This window comes from Saimiri boliviensis, chromosome 2 (genome assembly GCF_048565385.1).
Source record: "Saimiri boliviensis isolate mSaiBol1 chromosome 2, mSaiBol1.pri, whole genome shotgun sequence".
NCBI classification, from domain to species: domain Eukaryota; kingdom Metazoa; phylum Chordata; class Mammalia; order Primates; family Cebidae; genus Saimiri; species Saimiri boliviensis.
The window spans coordinates 160664603-160685752 of record NC_133450.1 but is presented as its reverse complement, the minus strand read 5'-3'; the positions used below and the strand labels follow the sequence as shown (position 1 = coordinate 160685752).

Sequence of the window (21150 nt, the reverse complement as noted above, 5' to 3'; positions counted from 1 at the left end):
GAACCCAGGAGGCGGAGGTTGCAATGAGCCAAGATCGCACCATTGCACTCCAGCCTGCGTAACAAGAGCGAAACTCCATCTCAAAAAAAAATTACATCTACATAGGATGAAGTTCTACATTTTTGTGTTCTATACTGCCGTAGGATGCCTACAGTTAACAATAATATAAAATTTCAAAGACCTCGAAAGATGATATTGCATGTCTCAACATCAAGAAATGATCAATGTTTGAGATAATGGATATGTTAATTACCCTGATCAATATAGACTGCATGTACTGAAGCACAACTATGTACCCCATGAATATGTACAAGTTATTATTTGCCAATTAAAAATCAATGTTGTTTTAAAAAGCAACAACCAGATTGAGAGATCAACTGATGCCCGACCACTACCACCAAAAAAAAAGTAAATGATTTCTTCATCATGCTGCTGGATAACTTTGGGCCACTCAAAAGAAATGCCTGCACTGCAGTTTTTCCTCACACTTCCTGGGGATCTCTCTCCTCATTGCAAAACAGATGTGCCTTGCAGCCAAGTGACCTCCAGGCATGCACAGCCTGGTGTGTAGTACAGTATGTTAGGCTCCCTATAATGTCACTCATTATTCTTCTTGACTTTACTTGTGCTCTCTAGTTGAAGCACTAAAGATTAATGAGGCATTTGTTCTCAATCAAGAAGCTATTTATGAATACAGTTCCACTTACAGTAAGCTATCTAGACTTCTTTTTATTTCTCTTCATTACAGAGCAGAGGTATGTGTGTGTGTGTGGCGGGGGGTGTTACTGAAGAAAAGAAAGAGGAAAGAACAGAGAAAAATGATTTGTGACTTTTTAGCTTGTAAGCAGTTCCCTAACGGAATGGCTTCCACATCACAGCTATGCTGTCAGGATAACTGATATCCTCATATGTACTCTTCTGTTTGGCTAAAGTGAAATAATTATTACCGCCTTGGCCTTTGCAGGCCGAGGTTTAAGTCTGCAGCTATTCAGCATAATTTGCCACCTCAGGAGGCAAGAGGTAATTTTGAAGCCAAATACGTTACCTCAAATGAGAGAGCAGAGTCATGTCCAGTGGTTTAAGAGACACCACAATGGGTAAGAATAAGATAGCAAAAGCAACCAAACGGCTACCCACCCAGTGGTGAATGCCCTGCCTTTGACAAGAACTGGGCCTTTCTTTTTCCACTAGTTTTACTTTGTATAAGGATCAAAGTCAGCCTTGCAGGCTGACAGCCTCTCATCACCTGGTCTTGACAGTATCCCGTGGAATATTAAAAAAAAAAAAAAAAAAAAAAAAAAAATCAGCATAAAACAGATCAGAGGGAATAGTGATGCCACCATAACCTCTCAAGGCCATAAACCAATCTGATCTCCAAACCAATCACTCTGATCTACAAAGCCACTTCAGAGCTCTTTGAAAAAGAAAAACGTCAACACTGTTATCAGTTGGGAAATTGAATTCAAGACATTAGCTAGTTCTGGGAAAAGTCCTCTAGACAGAAACTAGAGTAAATACGAAAGGCAAAAGAACCTGCTCATCCAACCAATCATGCTAATTATACTATAGTAAGTAGAAAACCAGCATCACTAGAATTTAGTCCTAGCTTTATTTTCCATGTAAACAAACAAAAACTAGTCAAAAAAATTGTTCAGGATTAGGTCAATAGCTTGGCCTTCATCTCCCTCTAAAAACAAAAGCTGAGCAGAGGAGGCGAGGCCTGGGAATCAGATGGCCTGGCATCCTGGATCTCTTAGCACATACGGTGGAGATCCTGGGCAAAGGAACCACAACTCTTGAATCCTCTGGTTCATTATTTGTAAAATGACGTTTCTGAAATAGATAAAGAATTCCTTAGTCTTTATGAGTATCAAGTTCTGTGGAAATGAAGAAAAGTCTATCCCTGCTAGTTATATTAGCTTACATAAAAATCCATAATTATTCTGAATACATAGGTGTAAAGTTCAAAAATGAAACTACTTTCTCTAAAACAGAAGATTCCAAGAGACAAATGATTGGTAATTTCTAATATCAATTATCAGTATCACTATTTATATTTGGGAGGCTGGACAGGAGTAATAAAGGTTGTGTTATAGAATAAAAATAACATAATCCTCAACCATACAAATTTTCTTTAAGCCTAATAATCTCCACCCTAATCAAGTTCTTGCTTTAGACAGGACAGAAAGCAGTGCCTTCAGATTCAACTGAGTGGAGCTAGGGTTGCTTCTTACGAGATGTGCCTCCATCTACAGGACTTAGGCTCAATTTACTGGACTCAGTTTCAAACAGTGGTGGGAGTCAAAGACTCTACTTAACATTCTTTCTCCACCTGCCTAATATTACGGAAAAGTAAACACAGAGTTATATGGGTTGGAGCTTCATCGTTCTCAAAGATGTCAAGAGTGGCCAGTTTTCTAAGACATAAATTATCTTTCCCTGAGACTTAAGGTTGGAAATTAAACTAAGGTATACTCCAAAGTCCCACAGGTCTGATAAATATTTTTTGACAAGTCACTTAGAATCTCTAGCTCACAAAATTTAGCAATACTTGGGGGTGGGATTTATGAAGACAGTTACACCTCAGATAGTTCTGGAAATTAATTTTCTGTAACTATGATTTATGCAGATAAATGACTTTACATTGGTTCAGGAGCCAAATAAAATAGCCATGTACACTGAAGGGCATTAGTAGCAAACATTACTTAATATGCAGACGCCATTTACTTATAATCAAGTAATATTATATATGTAATTATATCGGTGGCTGTTTATATATTCATATATATGTGTGTGTATGTGTGTATATATAAACAGCCACCAAAATAGTTTTTTAAAATTACTCCAGTTGTGATATTCCACTCTTTGTAAGTGGAAAAGGAAAGCTAATTCCAAACGATCTTCAAGGTATAGTTTGCTTATATCTAGTTGTTATTACAATTAAAAAAAAAAAAAAAAACAGGCCAGGTGCAGTGGCTCATGCCTATAATCCCAGCACTTGGGAAATCAAGACAGACAGACCACCTGAGGTCGGGAGTTAGCGACCAGCCTGGCCAACATGGTGAAATCCCATCTCTACTAAAATACAAAAATTACTATGCATGAGGGTGCACACCTGTAATCCCAGCTACTTGGGAGGCTGAGGCAGGAGAATCACTTGAACCCAGGAGGCAGAGGTTGCAATGAGCCAAGATCACACCACTATAGTCTAGCCTGAGCAATAGGGCAAGAATCTGTCTCAAAAAATAAATAAACAAACAAACAGGTAAAATAAAGGGCACAATGAACACATGTATGGTCAAGTTGGAAAGCCATTTCATGTTTGGGTTTTGAGTTCCTAAAACCATTTTAAGGAAAAGAAAAAAAAAATGTTATGCTTATTCTATGTACATAACTTCATCATTCTGCAGAGTAAAATAAATGCTTTTCAGTAAATAATGAATGTGTATAATTACGTAGTTTACGCATTTCATTATACTGAATGAGAATTCTAACCTATAAAGCGCTCTTGCAGTTTTCACTGCAAAATCTAGTTTTTGATAGCCTGGCAATAGTCATCCAAAACTACAATGGTATAATGGATGGCTGGTTTTTTTGTTGTACTGTATTACTATCAAGCATAAATATCCAAATTCTCCTGAATTAAGTATAAAGGTATATATTGAAATAAAATGGAATTTAAGATACAATGTACAGAGCAGGTAGGGTTACAGTAAGGCATTAAAGTAACTTTTTTATTAGACTTTATTTTTTATAGCAACTTTAGGTTCACAGCACAATTGAAGGGTACAGAAACTTCCCAAATATCTCTTGCTCCCACCCACACATAGTTTCCATCATTTTCAACATCCCCCACTAGAGTAGCACATTTGTTACAACTGACGAACCTACACTGACACACCACCCAAAATCCACAGTTTAAGATTCACTCTTGGTACTGTACATTCTATGGGCTGGACAAAAGTGTAATGACATATATTTACCATTATATTATCATACACAGGATTATCATAGATGAATGATGTATAATGGTAAAAATGTATAATGACATATAATTTGGTCATCTGGTCAGTATCAGTGTCACATGTTATTATTATATATTTCTCTTATTCATCACCTCTAACTAGATTAAAAAGTACATAAGTAAATTTAGTTTTATTTAAGGTCTCCAATTTTTAAGACAAACTAATTAAAGCAAAATGGAAATACAAACCAAGCAAGTATTAAAAAATTTAAGGCCAAAAAGAACCTTGGCTGAAGATTTCTAACAAAGCCAAACCTTCTCAGTATGTTACTTTCACATCTGCCATCAATTTACATTTTGTTATCTAGATTATAGGTTTATCAGCTACTGCATTTACCCTGCTTAACCTGCAAGAATTACTTAAGGTGGGCCGGGCGCGGTGGCTCAAGCCTGTAATCCCAGCACTTTGGGAGGCCGAGGCGGATGGATCACGAGGTCGAGAGATCAGGACCAACCTGGTCAACATAGTGAAACCCCGTCTCTACTAAAAATACAAAAAATCAGCTGGGCATGGTGGCACGTGCCTGTAATCCCAGCTACTCAGGAGGCTGAGGCAGGAGAATTGCCTGAACCCAGGAGGCGGAGGTTGCGGTGAGCCGAGATCGCGCCATTGCACTCCAGCCTGGGTAACAAGAGCGAAACTCCGTCTCAAAAAAAAAAAAAAAAAAAGAATTATTTAAGGTAACAAAAAGCTCCCTAGGAGTACATAGCACAGATGATACTTCATTTGAATTTTTTGTAATTTTTTTTATTATACTTTAAGTTCTGGGGTACATGTGCAGAACATGCAGGTTTGTTACATTGGTATACCTGTGCCATGGTGGTTTGCTGCATCCATCAACTCATCAACTACATTAGGCATTTCTCCTAATGCTATCCCTCCCCAATTGCCCCACCCACTGCTATCCCTCCCCTAGCCCCCCTCACCCCGTCCAGTGTGTGATGTTCCCATCCCAGTGTCCATGTGTTCTCATTGTTCAATACCCACTTATGAGTGTGAACATGCGGTGTTTGGTTTTCTGTTCTTGTGTCAGTTTGGAATGTTTCAAACCAGCAATAAAAAATGACAGCACAGGCTTAATGCTGCCATGTACAGAAGCCAGGTAACTCATGATTGGTTAAAGTCACAAAATGGGGTTGGACGTTACATTCTGACTTCCTATGATATTACATTATCAATCTTCACATGCAGTTCTTACTCACATTTGTGACACTCTAACAAAACTCCACAGACCTCAGTCCCCGAAAGGTCCCTGAGAAAACACCTAGATTCCCTGGAGAGAAACATGTACCAAAGTGCTATACTATTCCCCAAATTAAAAAAGAACCTTACACATATTCCTTTTTAATTTGTTTAAACTGCTTATATTTATTTTTTAGAATTTTTTAATTAAAATTCTTCAGAAGAGCACATAGAAAATTCTCCTATTATTTATTAGCAATTAGCTTTTAATACTCTACAGAAGATTAAGGACTTGGATTATGATTTATTGGAATAAATGTAAATATTTAGGTTATCAGCATATTCCAGACATCTAACATCCTGCTTCATAATTAAAAGTATATACCTGAAGTAGTGTTCACGTGTTTCACAGAAATACTTAGCCTTAACAATTTTCAGTATAGGCAGAAAAAAGAAAATGGTGGGGAGAAACCCAGAAAGCAAGCACTATAAATTCTACATTTTTAGGGTGAGCAGATTAGCACTAAATTTTAAATTAGCAATAGGCTGCCGTAGAAACTGATGCACAGATTAGAAACAAACTATAGAAATTTCAGTCAAAGTAATGAGAGGACTTTGGAGATGGGGAAGAACAAGATGGCAAATAGAAGAATCCACCAATCATCCCCTCCTTCAGGAACACCAAATTTAACAACTATCTACATTTTAAAAAGTACCTTCAGAAGAACCAAAAATCAGGTCAGCACTCACAGTACCTGGTTTTTAACTTCCTATCACTGAAAGAGGCACTGAAGAGGGTAGGAAAGGTAGTCTTGAATCACCAACGCCACACCTCCCTTATCCACTGGCAGAAGCCACGTGGCATGGGAGAGCACAGAAATTTCAAGACAATGCATGAATTCTGTGCAACCCAGTTACCACAGAAAGCAGACCCAGCTGAACTGACCTGACTCCTGCCCAAAGAGGAAATAGTTAAACCAGCCCAAGCCAGAAGAAAATCACACATCCCAGTGATCGAACTTCAGTTCCAGCAAGCCTTGCCACCATGGGCTACATAAATGTGAAAGGCAGTTTGGGCCACAAAGACTACAACTCCTAAGCGAGTCATGGTACTGACCTGGGCTCAGAGCCACTGGACATGGACCTTACTAAGACACCAGTCGAGGCAGCTGAGGAAGTACTTGTGCCAATCCCGACCTCAATTTCAGGCATCAGAGCTCATGAAAAGAGATGCCTTCCTTCTGCTTGAGGAGAGGAGAAGAGAGAGTAAAAGGGACTTCACCTTGCATCTTGAATACCAGCTCACCCACTACAGGATAGGGCACTGGTCAGAGTCATGAAGCCTCCACTGCAAGCCTTAGCTCCTGGACAACATTTCTAGACAAACCCTTGGGTAGAAGGGAATTCACTGCCTTGAAGGGACAGATCTAGTACTGGCAGGACCCATCACCTGCTGACTAAATAGACCGTGAACCCTGAATAACCAGCAGTGACACCCAGGTAGTACCTTGTGAGCCTTGGGTGAGACTCTGAGACTTGCTCACCTTAGTTCCTCACTGTTCTGAGGAAACTCAAAGAAATTCAACATAACACAAGGAAGAAATTCAAAATTATATCAGATAAATTTAACAAAGAGATTGAAATAATTAAAAAGAACCAAGCAGAAATTCTGAGTTCAAAAATGCTACTGACATATTGAAGAATGCATCAAAGTCTTGTAAGGACAGAATTGATCAAGCAGAAGAAAGAACTAGTGAACTTGAAGACAGACTACTTGAAAACACACAGTCAGAGGAGACAAAAGAAGAAAGAATAAAAACCAATGAAACACACCTCCTGGATCAAGAAAGTCTCAAAAGGGCAAATCTAAGAGATACTGGCCTTAAAGCGGAGGCAGAGAAACAGATAAGGGTAGAAAGCTGGTCAAGAGGAATAGTAACAGAGAACTTTCCATACCCAGGGAATGATGTCCAAGTACAAGAAGGTTACAAAATACCAAGCAGATCTAACCCAAAGAAGACAATTTCAAGGCATTTAATAATCAGACTCCCAAAGGTCAAGGGGAACAAAAGGATCCTAAAAGCAGCAAGAGAAAAGAAACAAGTAACATTCAGTGAAACTCTAAATATGTCTGTTTGGTAGCAGATTTTTCAGTAAAAACCTAACAGGCCAGGAGAGGGTGGCATGACACATTTAAAGTGCTGAAGGAAAAAAAAATGTTTACCCTAACATAGTACATCTAGTGAAAATATCCTTCCAAACACGAAGGAGAAATAAAGACTTTCCCAGACAAAAAAAACCTGAGGGATTTCATAAATATCAGTCCTGTCATACAATAAATGCCAAAGGGATTTCTTTTCTTTCTTTGTTTCTTTTTTTTTTTTTTTTTTTTTGAGATCGAGTCTCACTCTGTTACCCACGCTGAAGGGCAGTAGCAAAATCTCGGCTCACTGCAACCTTCATCTCCCAGGTTGAAGCGATTATCCTGTCTCAGCCTCCCAAGTAGCTGGGATTACAGGCAGCTAACACCACATCTAGCTAATTTTTTTTTTTGTATTTTTAGTAGAGACAGGGTGTCGCCATGTTGGCCAGGCTGCTTTTAAAATCCTGATCTCAAGTGATCAGCCTGTCTCTGCCTCCCAAAGTGCTACGTTTAAAGGGGTTAGCCACTGCACCAGGCCTGGGATTTTTTTAATCAGAAAGAAAAGGATGTTGATGAATAATAAGAAGTCAATTGAAGGTACAAAACTCACTGGTAATATTAAGTACACAGGAACATGCAGAATATTATAACACCATAAACGTGGTGTATAAAATACTCTGATCTAAAGGAGAAAGAACAAAACATGAACCAATCAGAAACAATCATGACAACTTTTCAAGATACAGAAATTATAATGAGATATAAACAGAAACAACAAAAAGTTAAAAATCAAGGGGCTAAAATTAAAGAATAGTGCTTTAGTTTTCTCTTTGTTTCTGTGTTTTTGTTTATGCAGTGTTAAGCAGTTATCAACCTAAAATAATGGGTTATAAGATAGTACTTGCAAGACTCATCATAACCTGCAATCAAAAACCATACAACATAAAAAATAAAAAGGAAGAAATTAAATCATACCACAAGACAAAATCACTTTCAATAAAAGGAAGAAATGAAGGAATGAAGAAAGGAAGAGAAGACCAGAAAACAAGCAAAAGACAATATAATGGCAGGAATATATTCTTACTTCTCAATTATAATGTAAATTGCACTAAACTCTCAAATCAAAAGACACAGAGTGGCTCTGAATGGATTAAAAAAAAAAAAAAAAGACCCAATGATATGCTGACATGCATAGACTGAAAATAAACAGATGGAAAAAAGATATTCCATGGCAATGAAAGAAAAAAGAACTTGAGTAGCTATACTTGTATCAGACAAAATAGATTTCAAGACAAAAACTGTAAGAAGACACAAATTAGGTCACTATATAGTGATAAAGAGGTCAACTGAGCAAGAGAATATAACAATTGTAAATATATATATGTTCAACAGTGGAGCACCAAGATATATGAGGAAAATATTAGAGATAAAGAGACAGATTCCAAAACAGTAACAGCTAGAGACATCAACACACCACATTCAGCATTGAAAAGATCCTCCAGATAGAAAACTAACAAAGAAACATCAGGCTTAATCTACACTATAGACTAAATGGACCTAATAGATATTTATGAAATATTTCAAGGGCACAGGATACATATTCTTTTCCCCTGCACAGGGATCATTCTCAAGGACAGGTCATGTGAGGTCACAAAACATGTCTTCAAACATTCAAAAAAAAGTGAAATAATATCAGGCACCTTCTTTGATCACAATGGAATCAGAAATAAATAGGAATAATTTTGGAAGATGCACAAGCACATGGAAATTAAGCAATATGCTCGTGAATGACCATTGGGTCAGTGTAGAAATCAAGAAGGAAATTGGAAAAATTCTTGAAACAAATGATACTAGAAACACAACATACCAAAATCTATAGGTTACAGCAAAAGTAGTACTGAAAAGAATGTTTATAGCTGTAAGTGCCTATATAAAAAAAGAAGAAGAGAGAAAAACTTCAAATAGACAACCTAACAATGCATCTTAAAAAACTAGAAAAGCAAGAGCAAACCAAACTCAAATTAGTAGAAGAAAAGTAATAAAAAAGGTCAAAGAAGAAATAAATAAATTTGAAATGAGAATAAAACAGATCAACAAGACAAAAACATGGTTTAAAAAAAAAAAGTAAAGAAAAACAAAATTGATAAACCCCTACCCAGACTAAGAAAAAGGAGAGAATATCCAAATAAATAAAATCAGAGATTTAAAAAAGGATATTATAACTGATATTACAGAAATTCAAAGGATCATTAGTAGCTTCTAGGAGCAACTATATGCCAATAAATAAGAAAATCTACAAGAAATGGATAAATTCCTAGAAATATTCAACTTACTAAGATTAAACCATAAATCCAAAACCCAAACACACCAATAACACATAATGAGATCAAAGCCATAATAAAAAGTCTCCCAGTAATGAAAAGCCCAGGACCCACTGACTTCACTGCTGAATTCCACCTAACATTTAAATAAGAATACCAATCCTATCATAACTCTTCCAAAAAGTAGAGGAAGAAGAAACACTTCAAAGCTCACTCTGTAAAGACAGTATTACCCTGATACCAAAACCAGACAAAGGAAATATCAAAAAATGAAAACCACAGGCCAATATCCCTGATGAAAACTGATGCAGAAATCTTCAACAAAATCCTAGCAAACCAAATTCAACAACACACTAAAAAGATCATTCATCATGACCAAGTGGGATTCATCCTAGAAATGCAAGGATGATTCAACATATGCAAATCAATCAATGTGATACATAATATGATTAGAATGAAGGATAAAAACCGTGTGATTGGCCAGGTGCGGTGGCTTATACCTGTAATCCCAGAACTTTAGCAGGCCCAGACTGGTGGATCACTTGAAGCTAGGAGTTCAAGATCAGCTTGGCCAAATGTTGAAACCCTGTCTCTACTAAAAATACAAAAATTAGCCAGGTGGTGTGGTGGTACATGCTTGTAATCCCAGCTACTTGGGAGGCTGAGGCTGGAGAATTGCTTGAACCTGAGAGCAACAGAGCCAGACTCTGCCTTAAAAAGAATAAATAAATAACAAAAAAAACAACAACAACAACAACAAAAAACAAAAACCATATGTTCACTACATTGATGCTGAAAAGGCATCTGATAAAGTCCAAATACCCCTTCATGGAAAATAATCCTCAAAAAAACTGGGTACAGAAGGTTCATATCTCAACACAGTAAAAGCCATATATGACCAACCCGCAGCTAAATTTAAACTCATCATTTTAAATGGTGAAAAATTGAAAGCCTTTCCTGTAAGACCTGGAACACAAGAAGGAGTCCTACTTTCAATACTGTTATTCAACACTGAAAACCCTAGCTAGCATAATCAGAAAAGAAGAAATAGATGACATGCAAATTGGAAAGGAAGAATTCAAACTATCCTTGTTTGCAAATGATAATAATCTTGCACTTGAAAAAACCTGAAGACCACATTTATTAGAACTGATAAATTCAGTAAAGGTGCAGAAAATCAACATATAAAAACCAGGAGCATTTCTGTATGCCAACAGTGAACAATCTAAAAAAGAAATCAAGAAAGAAACTCCATTTACATTAGCTACCAAAAAAAAGTAAATACTTAGTATTTAACTTAACCAGAGAAGTGAAAGAGCTCTATAATGAAAACTATAAAACATTAATGCAAAAAACTGAAGAGGTAAGAAAAAAATGGAAAGATATTCCATGTTCATGAACTAGAAGAATCAGTAATGTTAAAATGTTAATACAGCCTAAAGCTAGCTAAAGATTCAATGTAATCCCTACCAAAATACTAATGACATTCTTCACAGAAATGGAAAAAAATCCTAAAATTTATATGGAATCACAAAAGACCCAGAACAACCAAAACTATCCTAAGCAAAAAGAACAAAAATCATATTAGTTAACTTGAAATTATAATACAGAGCTCTAGTAAACAAAATGGTAAGGTAATGGCTTAAAAACAGACACTTAGATTAGTGGAACAGAATAGAGAACCCAGAGGTAAATCCATACAGCTAGATCAGTGGAACAGAATAGAGAACTCAGAGGTAAATCCATACAGCTACAGTAAACTCATTTTCAACAAAGATGACAAGAATATATACTGGGAAAAGGACAGTATCTGCAAGAAATGGTGCTGGGAAAACTAGATATTTATATGCAAAAGAATGAAATTTGACCCCTATTTCTACCCGTATACAAAAATCAAATCAAAATGGATTACAGAGTTAAATCTAAGACCTGAAACTATGAAACTACTAATAGAAAAAACTGGGGAAATTCCCCAGAATATTGGTCTTAGCAAAAATTTCTTGAGTAATACCCCACAAACACAGGTAACCAAACTGAAAATAGATAAATAGGATCACATCAAGTTTAAAAGCTTCTGCACAGCAAAGAAAAATATTAAAGACTCAACCGACAGAAAGGCAGAAAATTTTGACAAAGGAATAATAACTAGAATATAAAAGGAGCTCAAAAAACACTATAGGAAAAAAAATCTAATAATCTGATTTAAAAATGGGCAGAAGATCTGAATAGACATTTCTAAAAAGAAAATATACAAATGACAAACAGGTGTATGAAAAGGTGCTTGACCATTGACATTCTTAACAAAATTAGAAAAAACTAACTGAATACATGGAGACAGAGACTAGGAGGTTAGTTACTAGAGGCTAGGACAGATATTGGGGGTGGGGGGAATCGGGAGTGTTATAATAAGAACAACAAAAAAATGAAAAACACCTAGTATTTGCTACACAACCGGGTGACTACAGTCAAAAATAATTTAATGGTACATTTTAAAATAGTGAGTATAATTGGATTGTTTGTTAACACAAAGCATAGATGCTTGAAATAACGTATACCCTATTTAACCTGATGTGGTTGTGCATTGCATGCCTATCAAAGTATCTCATGTAACTCAGAAATATATATACCAACAACATGCCTACAAAAATAACAAATAAAAATATTTTATAAAAAGTAGTGAGAGGCCGGGCTCGGTGGCTCAAGCCTGTAATCCCAGCACTTTGGGAGCCCGAGGCGGGTGGATCACGAGGTCAAGAGAGCAAGACCATCCTGGTCAACATGGTGAAACCCTGTCTCTACTAAAAATACAAAAAAATTAGCTGGGCATGGTGGCACATGCCTGTAATCCCAGCTACTCAGGAGGCTGAGGCAGAAGAATTGCCTGAACCCAGGAGGCGGAGGTTGCGGTGGGCTGAGATCGCGCCATTGCACTCCAGCCTGGGTAACAAGAGTGAAACTCCGTCTCAAAAAAAAAAAAAAAGTAGTGAGATACAGATGAAGTCAAAATAACAAGACACTAACATCAGATACTAATATCAGAGGGTTGACTTTCGATACCTAAAATCTGGATTTGGTAATGTTTGGAATGTGCTCTAAAATGATTATATAATAAAGGAGCAAAAATTGCTCCAAAAGGAATTACATAGACCAAAAAGGGTTTCAATCAAACAGAGCTGAAAATGATATAATAAAGCTGGTTTATAATCCATAAGTCAAATGCTATAGCTTTCAGATAATTGTATCTATTTATCTGGGTAATACTGAAATAGGGTAAAGAAGGGACTCGAAGCAATGATATCTAATTAGAATTATGAAGTATATAACCTGTATTCAAGGATTGACAGTTATTTGTGTTCTTTGTATCATTTCATTTCAGTTGAGGTTGGGCATACAGCCATAATCCTAGAATCCAAATTAGGGTGCAATAAAAAATTATAACTAATCTCTCCTCAAGCATACACAATTGAAGCTGCAATGTAATTTTTGGTTTTTATTTTAACTGACGTGAATGGAAAAGTAAGAAAATGGGAGCGCAATGAATCAGAGTCAGGTCTAAACCTAACCGTTAGAAATTGTGAGGACAGGCCGGGCACGGTGGCTCATGCCTGTAATCCCAGCACTTTGGGAGGCCGAGGCGGGTGGATCACGAGGTCAAGAGATCAAGACCATCCTGGTCAACATGGTGAAACCCTGTCTCTACTAAAAATATAAAAATCAGCTGGGCATGGTGGCGCACGTCTGTAGTCCCAGCTACTAGGGAGGCTGAGGCAGGAGAATTGCCTGAACCCAGGAGGCGGAGGTTGCGGTGAGCCGAGATCGCACCATTGCACTCCAGCCTGGGTAACAAGAGCGAAACTCCGTCTCAAAAAAAAAAAAAAAGAAAAAGAAATTGTGAGGACAAAGAAAGTCACAGATAAAGATCTGGCCCACATCACTATGACCTCTATCTTCATAATTTGAGTCCAGAGTGACATCTACTCTTTAGAATTGAAAAATAAAGAGAGAGCTGATCTATGCTTATTGACTCCAGCCACGCATACACCCTCCACTTTCTTTCTTGCCCAGAATGAAGTTGATAATACTTGCTACATTTGAACATAAATGTATTTGTTTATGCCTGGGAATGGGTGAAATAATCATAAAGGTCTTTACTTCAAAAATATTATTAACTCTATGATATAGTACTTTTATAATAAAGTCTCTATTTTTAAAAAGAATCTTTTAAAAACGAATTTTTATAGATACAATTCTCACATACCTCATAGAAAATGAACACGAGGTGTTCAAAAGCACTTAGCATAAAAGGTAATACCCATAGGACAATTACATTTGTTGCATAATCATGTGTCTCAAACTAAATATGATACAGGAATATTTTACATTCCTGATTTATAACCTTACCTTCATAAGGCAGGTTTTTTAAAAAAAAATTCCAGGAAATAATTAAGAATGAGAGTCAGTGAACTACAAGCCAACAATGAAATATCATCTGACTTGAGCTGCACTATTTGATTTCCAAGAGCTCCTTTAGAGGCTAGGGCTCCTCTGGAGTGTAAAACGGAAAATATAAGATTGATTGCTGAAGAAGTCAGGTTTAAGAACTTTTAAAATGCAATCACTGCAGCCACAAAATTTAAAGAAATTGTACTTAAGTGTTTAGTAAAAATTAATATTGCAAAACTCACTGCCACACTAAATCACAGGGTTAAAGGCAAAATATCAATACTGTCAGTTACTTCTCTACAATACTTAAACTTCATTCAATTATTGTTCAACAGAAATAGGAAGGGAGGTTCACAGACAAAGTACACTTAAATGGATATGCTGAAAAAACAATTGGATTCCACTGTGAATTCAGAACATTTACAGGTAGATATAGGAAATTATGTAGGTCTAAAAATCATTGTAATGTTAGACTCAAGAGTTCCCAGTTCAATTGCAAACTGATAGAGATATACATAGTTTCAATATTAAAATACAAATGGCAAGATGGTATTTTTTGAGGGGGCAAGGAGTTAAAATTAATAGATGCTTTAAATCTATTCCAAAGAGTGATTAATCATAATACTTTTCTGTATAAAACATGCTACATGAAAACAGTGTAATCAATCAGAACCAGCTTTACAATCAGGGTGACTGGCCTAGGCCTGGCCCTGGGTCTGCCATGCAAAGGACAATGGTACCTTGGACAACAGGACTGCTCAGTGTGTGAGCACAGGAGCCAGGCAGTAACTGTGGATGGAATAGAGAACTCTTAATGCCTTGGTGAGCTGGATTAGATAATCTCTAGTTTCTAAACTTACAATTCTGGGTAAAGGAGAGACCATCACTGGCCAAACTGATTCTGCAATACTCTCTATGTTGGCTCATGGACTAAGAATAGGACCTATATAATAAATAAGAGCTTCAAATATTTATCTAGTCCAGATTAGAATCAGGACTTCCTGGCTGGGTTAAATATGCCTTACATTTATTAACATAATAATCACATGAAAGGAAATATGATCATGTGTCACATAAAGATATTTTGGTCAAAGATGGACTGCATTCATGACAGTAGTCCCATAAGATTGTAAGGCTGTATTTCTTTGGTACCTTTTCTACGTTTAGGTACACAAATACTTACCATTGTGTTATAATTTCCTGCACTACTCAGGACAATATGTATACATCGTATAGCCTAGGTGTCTGGTGACTATACCATCCAGGTTTGTGTAAGCACACTGTATGATGTTCACACAATGACAAAACTGCCTAACGATACATTTCTCAGAATGTACCCCCGTCATTAAGTAATGCTTAACTGCACCAAAATGTTTTCTGTGCCCACTGATGCAGGGACTTCTTAAATGGGAGATAAACCTCTAACATTAAATATACCAGATTATTTGGACTATAAAGAATGTCCATTATTTTTCTCCCTTCTTTTACTCCCCAAAGTGAATTCCAGCAATAAAATCATCCAGAAAGACCCCTCTCAGACTTACTGAGTACTAAATATATACAATCATGACAAAAATTTTCATCATGCAAGGTGTATTATTTATATTGTCATTCAGATTTTTAATTTTGGTTGCAAGGAAGTGTAATTCTTGTCATTAGAGATCATTGAGGAATAAAGTAAAAGCTGCTACTACGGCTGAAATCATCAAGCTGAGCACCTGCTCTGAGATCATGAGTGAGAGATACAATGCTGAGGTCTGATTGTTCTTTACTTTCAAGAATATACTGATTCCTCTTGAAAGACTTTTTTTTTAATTCTTGCAACTTTGAGAATCAATTGAAAGACAATTTTTAAGAAAAATTAAGGTAGAACTTAATTAGATGGCAACATATTTGACCTACATTATTGGAATGAAAATCAAAGATTCAAAGTAAGCCAAATTTCTCTGATCTTCTTCTTATTGTTTTTGTTATTTTCTTCTGCCCCATAAAATCTGCAGGAAAGTAGTAAGGTAAATTTTTAACAAGATCCTTAGGAAAAACAATTTAGATCAAGAGAAGTCATTGTCTCCAAAATCATTTGTTATTAAATGTTCTATCTAAAATTCACAGCAATGACTGGCACAGACCAGAAACTCTAAAATTTATTAAGGTATAAATTTAAGGGATGAATAATTGGGGAAAGATCTCATGTTAGCTGAAAAGTTGGATACTGAGGTCAGGAACACTGGTTCATGCCTATAAGGCCAGCACTTTGGGAGGCCAAGTTGAGAGGATCACTTGAGTCCAGCAATTCAAAAACAGCCTGGGCAACATAGTGAGACCTTGTCTCTGCAAAACAATTAGAAAATTAGCCAGGTATGGTGGCAAATGCCCATAGTCCCAGCTACCTAGGAAGCGGAGGTGGGAAGATCACTTGAGCCCAGGAGTTCATGACTGTACCACCGTACTCCAATCTGGATGACAGAGTGAGACTTTGTCTCATTAAAAGGAAAAGAAAAGTTGGATATGAATATGGTTTCTTCAGGAGTCACTGAGGATTCCCCCATCCTGACTGTTACTTGAAATACTTACTTTCAAGTACTGCAAAATATCACTGGATAAGAAAATGAAGCAAAATTCTGAGGCCTTGAAAATGTAAATGTGGACATAACAAACTGACAGTCCATGCAGATTCCTAAGTATAAGACTGACACCTAGAAATGTACCTAATATTTCTACAGTAGATACAGAACCAACAGGTAAGATGCTTTTGAGAGGGAAGACTAGAAACACAAGGAAGTGTGGAATTGCACATATAAGACCCTGAGCAATCTTATCTTTTCACTTGACTCAAATGTGTCCATCATGGGTAGGGTGAGAAGAAAGGTTAAGCAATACTAAAATTAGTCACTTACTGCTGTCCACGCATTTCTTTTGCACCGGGCACACAGCCATCCGTCAGAGATCTCATGAGAAGGAATACCATAACAACCTATAAAATAATAGTATGTAACCATGCATTAGGTCTTTTTCACCTTTAAAATATTGCAGATCTCAGTACTGAAATAAAAATAAGACACTAGCCTACCACAGTGTCTTGATTCCTACTGCACAGAACAAAACATAAGCAAGGTGAATGTGAGTCTTATTGATAACTAATACAACAGTTATAGAGAATACTTATGGAATATCGTCAATGGGTAATAAAATTTTAAACTGTCAAGTCTAGTAATTTCTTCATGCACAGACATCTCAAAGTAAGTTGTAATCCATAGGTCAAGGTTAAAAAATGTTAAAAATAAAATAAATACATTTTAACCTCATATTTTTTAATTAATATAATTTTAAATTACTTCAAGAATTAAGTTTATCTACCTTTAACCTCAACGATAGGGCAAATGCTGCAAATTCAGAGATTGCAATTCAGTTTGTCTTTTCGGTTCATGCCTGACCCAAAGTAACTAACTAAGGTGATGGGTGATGGTGCAATATACATAGCAATTATATGGCATCATAGAACACATGCCAGTCTGACTTCTTGAGATAAGAGAATGTTGAAGTATTTAAATGAGTAATTTTTAATATCTCTGATACTAAAACCCCTCCTTATAAAAGGGTTAAGATTTAATGAGTAATTTTTTTTAAAATTTCTATAACATTTGAGATGGAAACAAAATAACAGAAATGTAATTTCCCGAGGAAAAAATCTGTCATAGATAACCATGCCCATAAAATAATGACTTAAAGCATATGTGTATAAAATAGTATGGCTACACTGTATAGCCGCTACATTCAGAAATCAGATTGTATCCCAATTATTTTGTGTCCTGGTACTTTATCTGTTGTATACACATAATAATGTAAGGTGTGTGTGTGCATATTACAAATTGCCTTCAATACAAAAAGAAGATGGCTATTATTACATTTCAAGCAGATAGTGTTTAAATCCCTTGAGGAAGTAGATAGTATCTAATTAATAAATGATAGATGGAAACTGTTTTAACTCTAATATAAGGTGATTATTACTCCGAGGTAAATATACAAGATAATATCTATATTATAAACCAAGCAAACTACATTGACACAGACAGACCATACCTAAGTGTGTTACTAGAATATGTGATTTAGTAAGATCTAGAATACTAAAATGCCTTAAAATAGAGTTGCAGCGTATGAGATCCCGTTTACATATTTTACAGGATTTACATGGCAGACCAATAAATATTTACCACTTAGCCAATGTTAAAAATAATAAAATGAAACAAGTAATGAAACTATCTCAGTCCCGGGGTAAAACAGCTGTAATGACCGTTCTCCCCTGGAAGGCAACAGATTTTTACCCTTATGAAATGAAAAAAATTTAACTCAGTAAAATTCTCAGAATAACCGAAGGAATATTCATTTCTCTTAGAATTCACAAAGAAAAACAGTCATCAATCAATATCAGACTTTCAAATTAAGTTTTTATAAACTAGATCTTAAAGTAAGTAAAATTTAAGCATGTGAAAGGAACCCCCATGAGGACCTCTCATCTAGACCCCAAAAAAACAAACCAACAGAAAAACCCCAGACCTGTTCTTCACTGATACTACATTAAAGAGGTAGAAAAAGAATGAATATACTAACTCATACTTTTACTAGAAGAAATGTGAAAAAGAATGACATAACCATTAAGAATGCCAATAGTCCACGCAACAGATCTGACACGTTCTAAAAAAGTGAGAAATAAAGATGATGTGAAATGCTGAAAAGCTAGTGATTGATGAATTAAAGATCCATTTACTTGCATGAACCCGTACGCAGCACTTTGCACAGGAAATCAGAAGACTTGTTCCATCCTCTTCAAGAAAGGCATTGGGTGGAGAATATTCTATATTTTCTTCACTATAAATAAAACACATCTCTGGTATGAGGGGCTTAGTCTTTCCTTCAGACATAACGACTTCATCTAATTTTGTCTCCCATCTAGCATCATTTTCTTCATTGCTGCTATCTGGCTGAAAAACACAACATTTCCACACGAGTGAAAAACATGGAAAAGAGCTCATCATTCCGGTCACTCAAATCCACTAACTCCTGTTCTAGACACTAACTTCTAACTTGAGTTCTTCCAGTTGTTCTTTACCAAACTACTAGTTTTTTTTAATCAATGTTCCACCTCAGACTCCCACCCAAAAGCTAACCTGCAGGAACAGAATAATATTCTATATGTCTGCTCATATAAGAAAGTGACTAGCTATTAAAATATGTCTTTCCAAAACTAGTTCATGGAAAGCATAAATTCTTTTGCTTCTTCATATTCACTAGTCAACAGATCAGCTTTCACTTACTAAAGAATCATACCTTGCTACACTTGAAGGAAGGTGCAAAGACCCGAGTTTTTATCTGTGCAGCAATATTATGAGAGGCTTTAAGGGGTTTTGCCTCATCACAGTATTTCTAAGTAAGAGAGAGAGAGAACTGGCACATGTCACTAAATAAGAAAGGATAATATATCAAACAAAATTATCAACTCATACCAAAAGATATAAAATATATGTTTAGCATTTACTTGAAACTATAAGTAATGAATTACCTTATAGATTTTATATTACTAAATCTCCCTAAATCTTATGATTTTAGTTAGAATTTTTAATTATTGAGAAATATAGAGACAGATTATAATGCAGAAATAATAATCAATCAGTAGTTAAAACACAGAAATTCAATGACTACAGGAAGAGAAAAATAATATTTATCACTCACCAGTACCACATTAAAAAACATAAAGGGAATAAATTATTTCCTCTGTTTACAAAGGTCTGAAAATATAAGATATCACACATTTTCTTGCTTTGAAATGTCTGAACAGAACAGTTTGTTTTTATTAAGAAACTCTAAGATGTAATCTTGAATAAAGTATTTCTATTTCTATAAATAAAAATATAACCTAAAACACAATGTTCATGTCAATATATTTCATAATATATTGTACTTTAAAATCAACTACATGGTGGAACCCTTAAGAGACTCCTAAAGATCATTTCAACTCTGAGTGCTGAGGACTGGGACCCTCCATAAGCTGAGGTGCTATCAGTATAATATCTATGCAATAATGCTGAAAACAACATCAAGCACAGCTGGCTGGTGAGGCTGAACTGGAAAATTTACTATATAGTGAGTCTTAGCTGTGTCTTTTGCATGTTCCACATTTCAGGAAGGTGAAAGAGACATTTAAAATTTGGACCTAGGGCTGATGTTTCTATTATTTGAGAATGACATTTTCAAACAAAAAACAATGATTAAGTCTAAACTCTCTCTTTGAAAGCGTCTACCATTTGTAAGCTTTAAGTTCTGTGTTTCTTGGTAAAAGAGGTGGAAAAGTTGAAAGTATCCCTCCCATGGAATAAAATAAGATAAAAAAGATTTGAGACACCAAGGTGGGAGGATCGCCTGAGGTCAGGAGTTCAAGACTAGCCTAGGCAACCCAGTGAGGCCCAGTCTCTACAAAAAATAAAAAATAAATTTTAAAAATTAGCCAGGCATGGTGGCTCACACCTATAGTCCTAGCTACTGTGGAAGCTGAGGCAGGAGGATCGCTTGACCCAGAGTACAAGGCTGCAGGAAGTCATGACTGCACCACCGCACTTCAGCGTGGGCAACAGAGCACAAGCCTATCTCAAAAGAAAAAGATAAAGTACTTTCAGAAAAGTGTCTCCCAAGGAGGACATAGATTTGTTTGTGGTTCTGCGAAAGCCATCAGCTACCTAAGGATGACTGTCTTCCTTATGTGCAAAGGATGCCCACGGCAATTTACAGTGATCCTGTGGTGTGTGGTCACACAGAAAACACAGCAGTGAATGGAACTGTGACAGCATCTCCCCTTTACCTTGTGGTATGGCATGAGCAGAGTGCAGATGGCACAGTGTGGCTTCATCCTGGCCACTGTTGCATTATACTCTTGCTCGGCGGCGAAGTTAGGGGACTTCGTCTGCCAAAGGTGGATGAGAGGCTTCGCCCAAGACTCTGTTTCTTCCACTTCCTCCTCAATGGACAGAACCTCAGGCAATTCTTA

The 21150-nt window shown here is 36.3% G+C and overlaps 1 protein-coding gene across 5 annotated transcripts in view; it reads right to left on the bottom strand.

Moving 5' to 3' along the window:
* KDM4C (lysine demethylase 4C) overlaps positions 1-21150 on the bottom strand; it is a 398790-nt gene that overhangs the window by 136955 nt on the left and 240685 nt on the right. For all 5 annotated transcript variants that reach the window (XM_010338768.2, XM_003928169.4, XM_010338767.1 and 2 more), the window contains 3 exons: positions 20965-21146; positions 18880-19093; positions 17012-17088 (listed from right to left, as the gene is read on the bottom strand). In XM_010338768.2, the coding sequence (XP_010337070.1) occupies positions 17012-17088; positions 18880-19093; positions 20965-21146 (473 nt within the window). The remainder of the gene's footprint in view (positions 1-17011; positions 17089-18879; positions 19094-20964; positions 21147-21150) is intronic.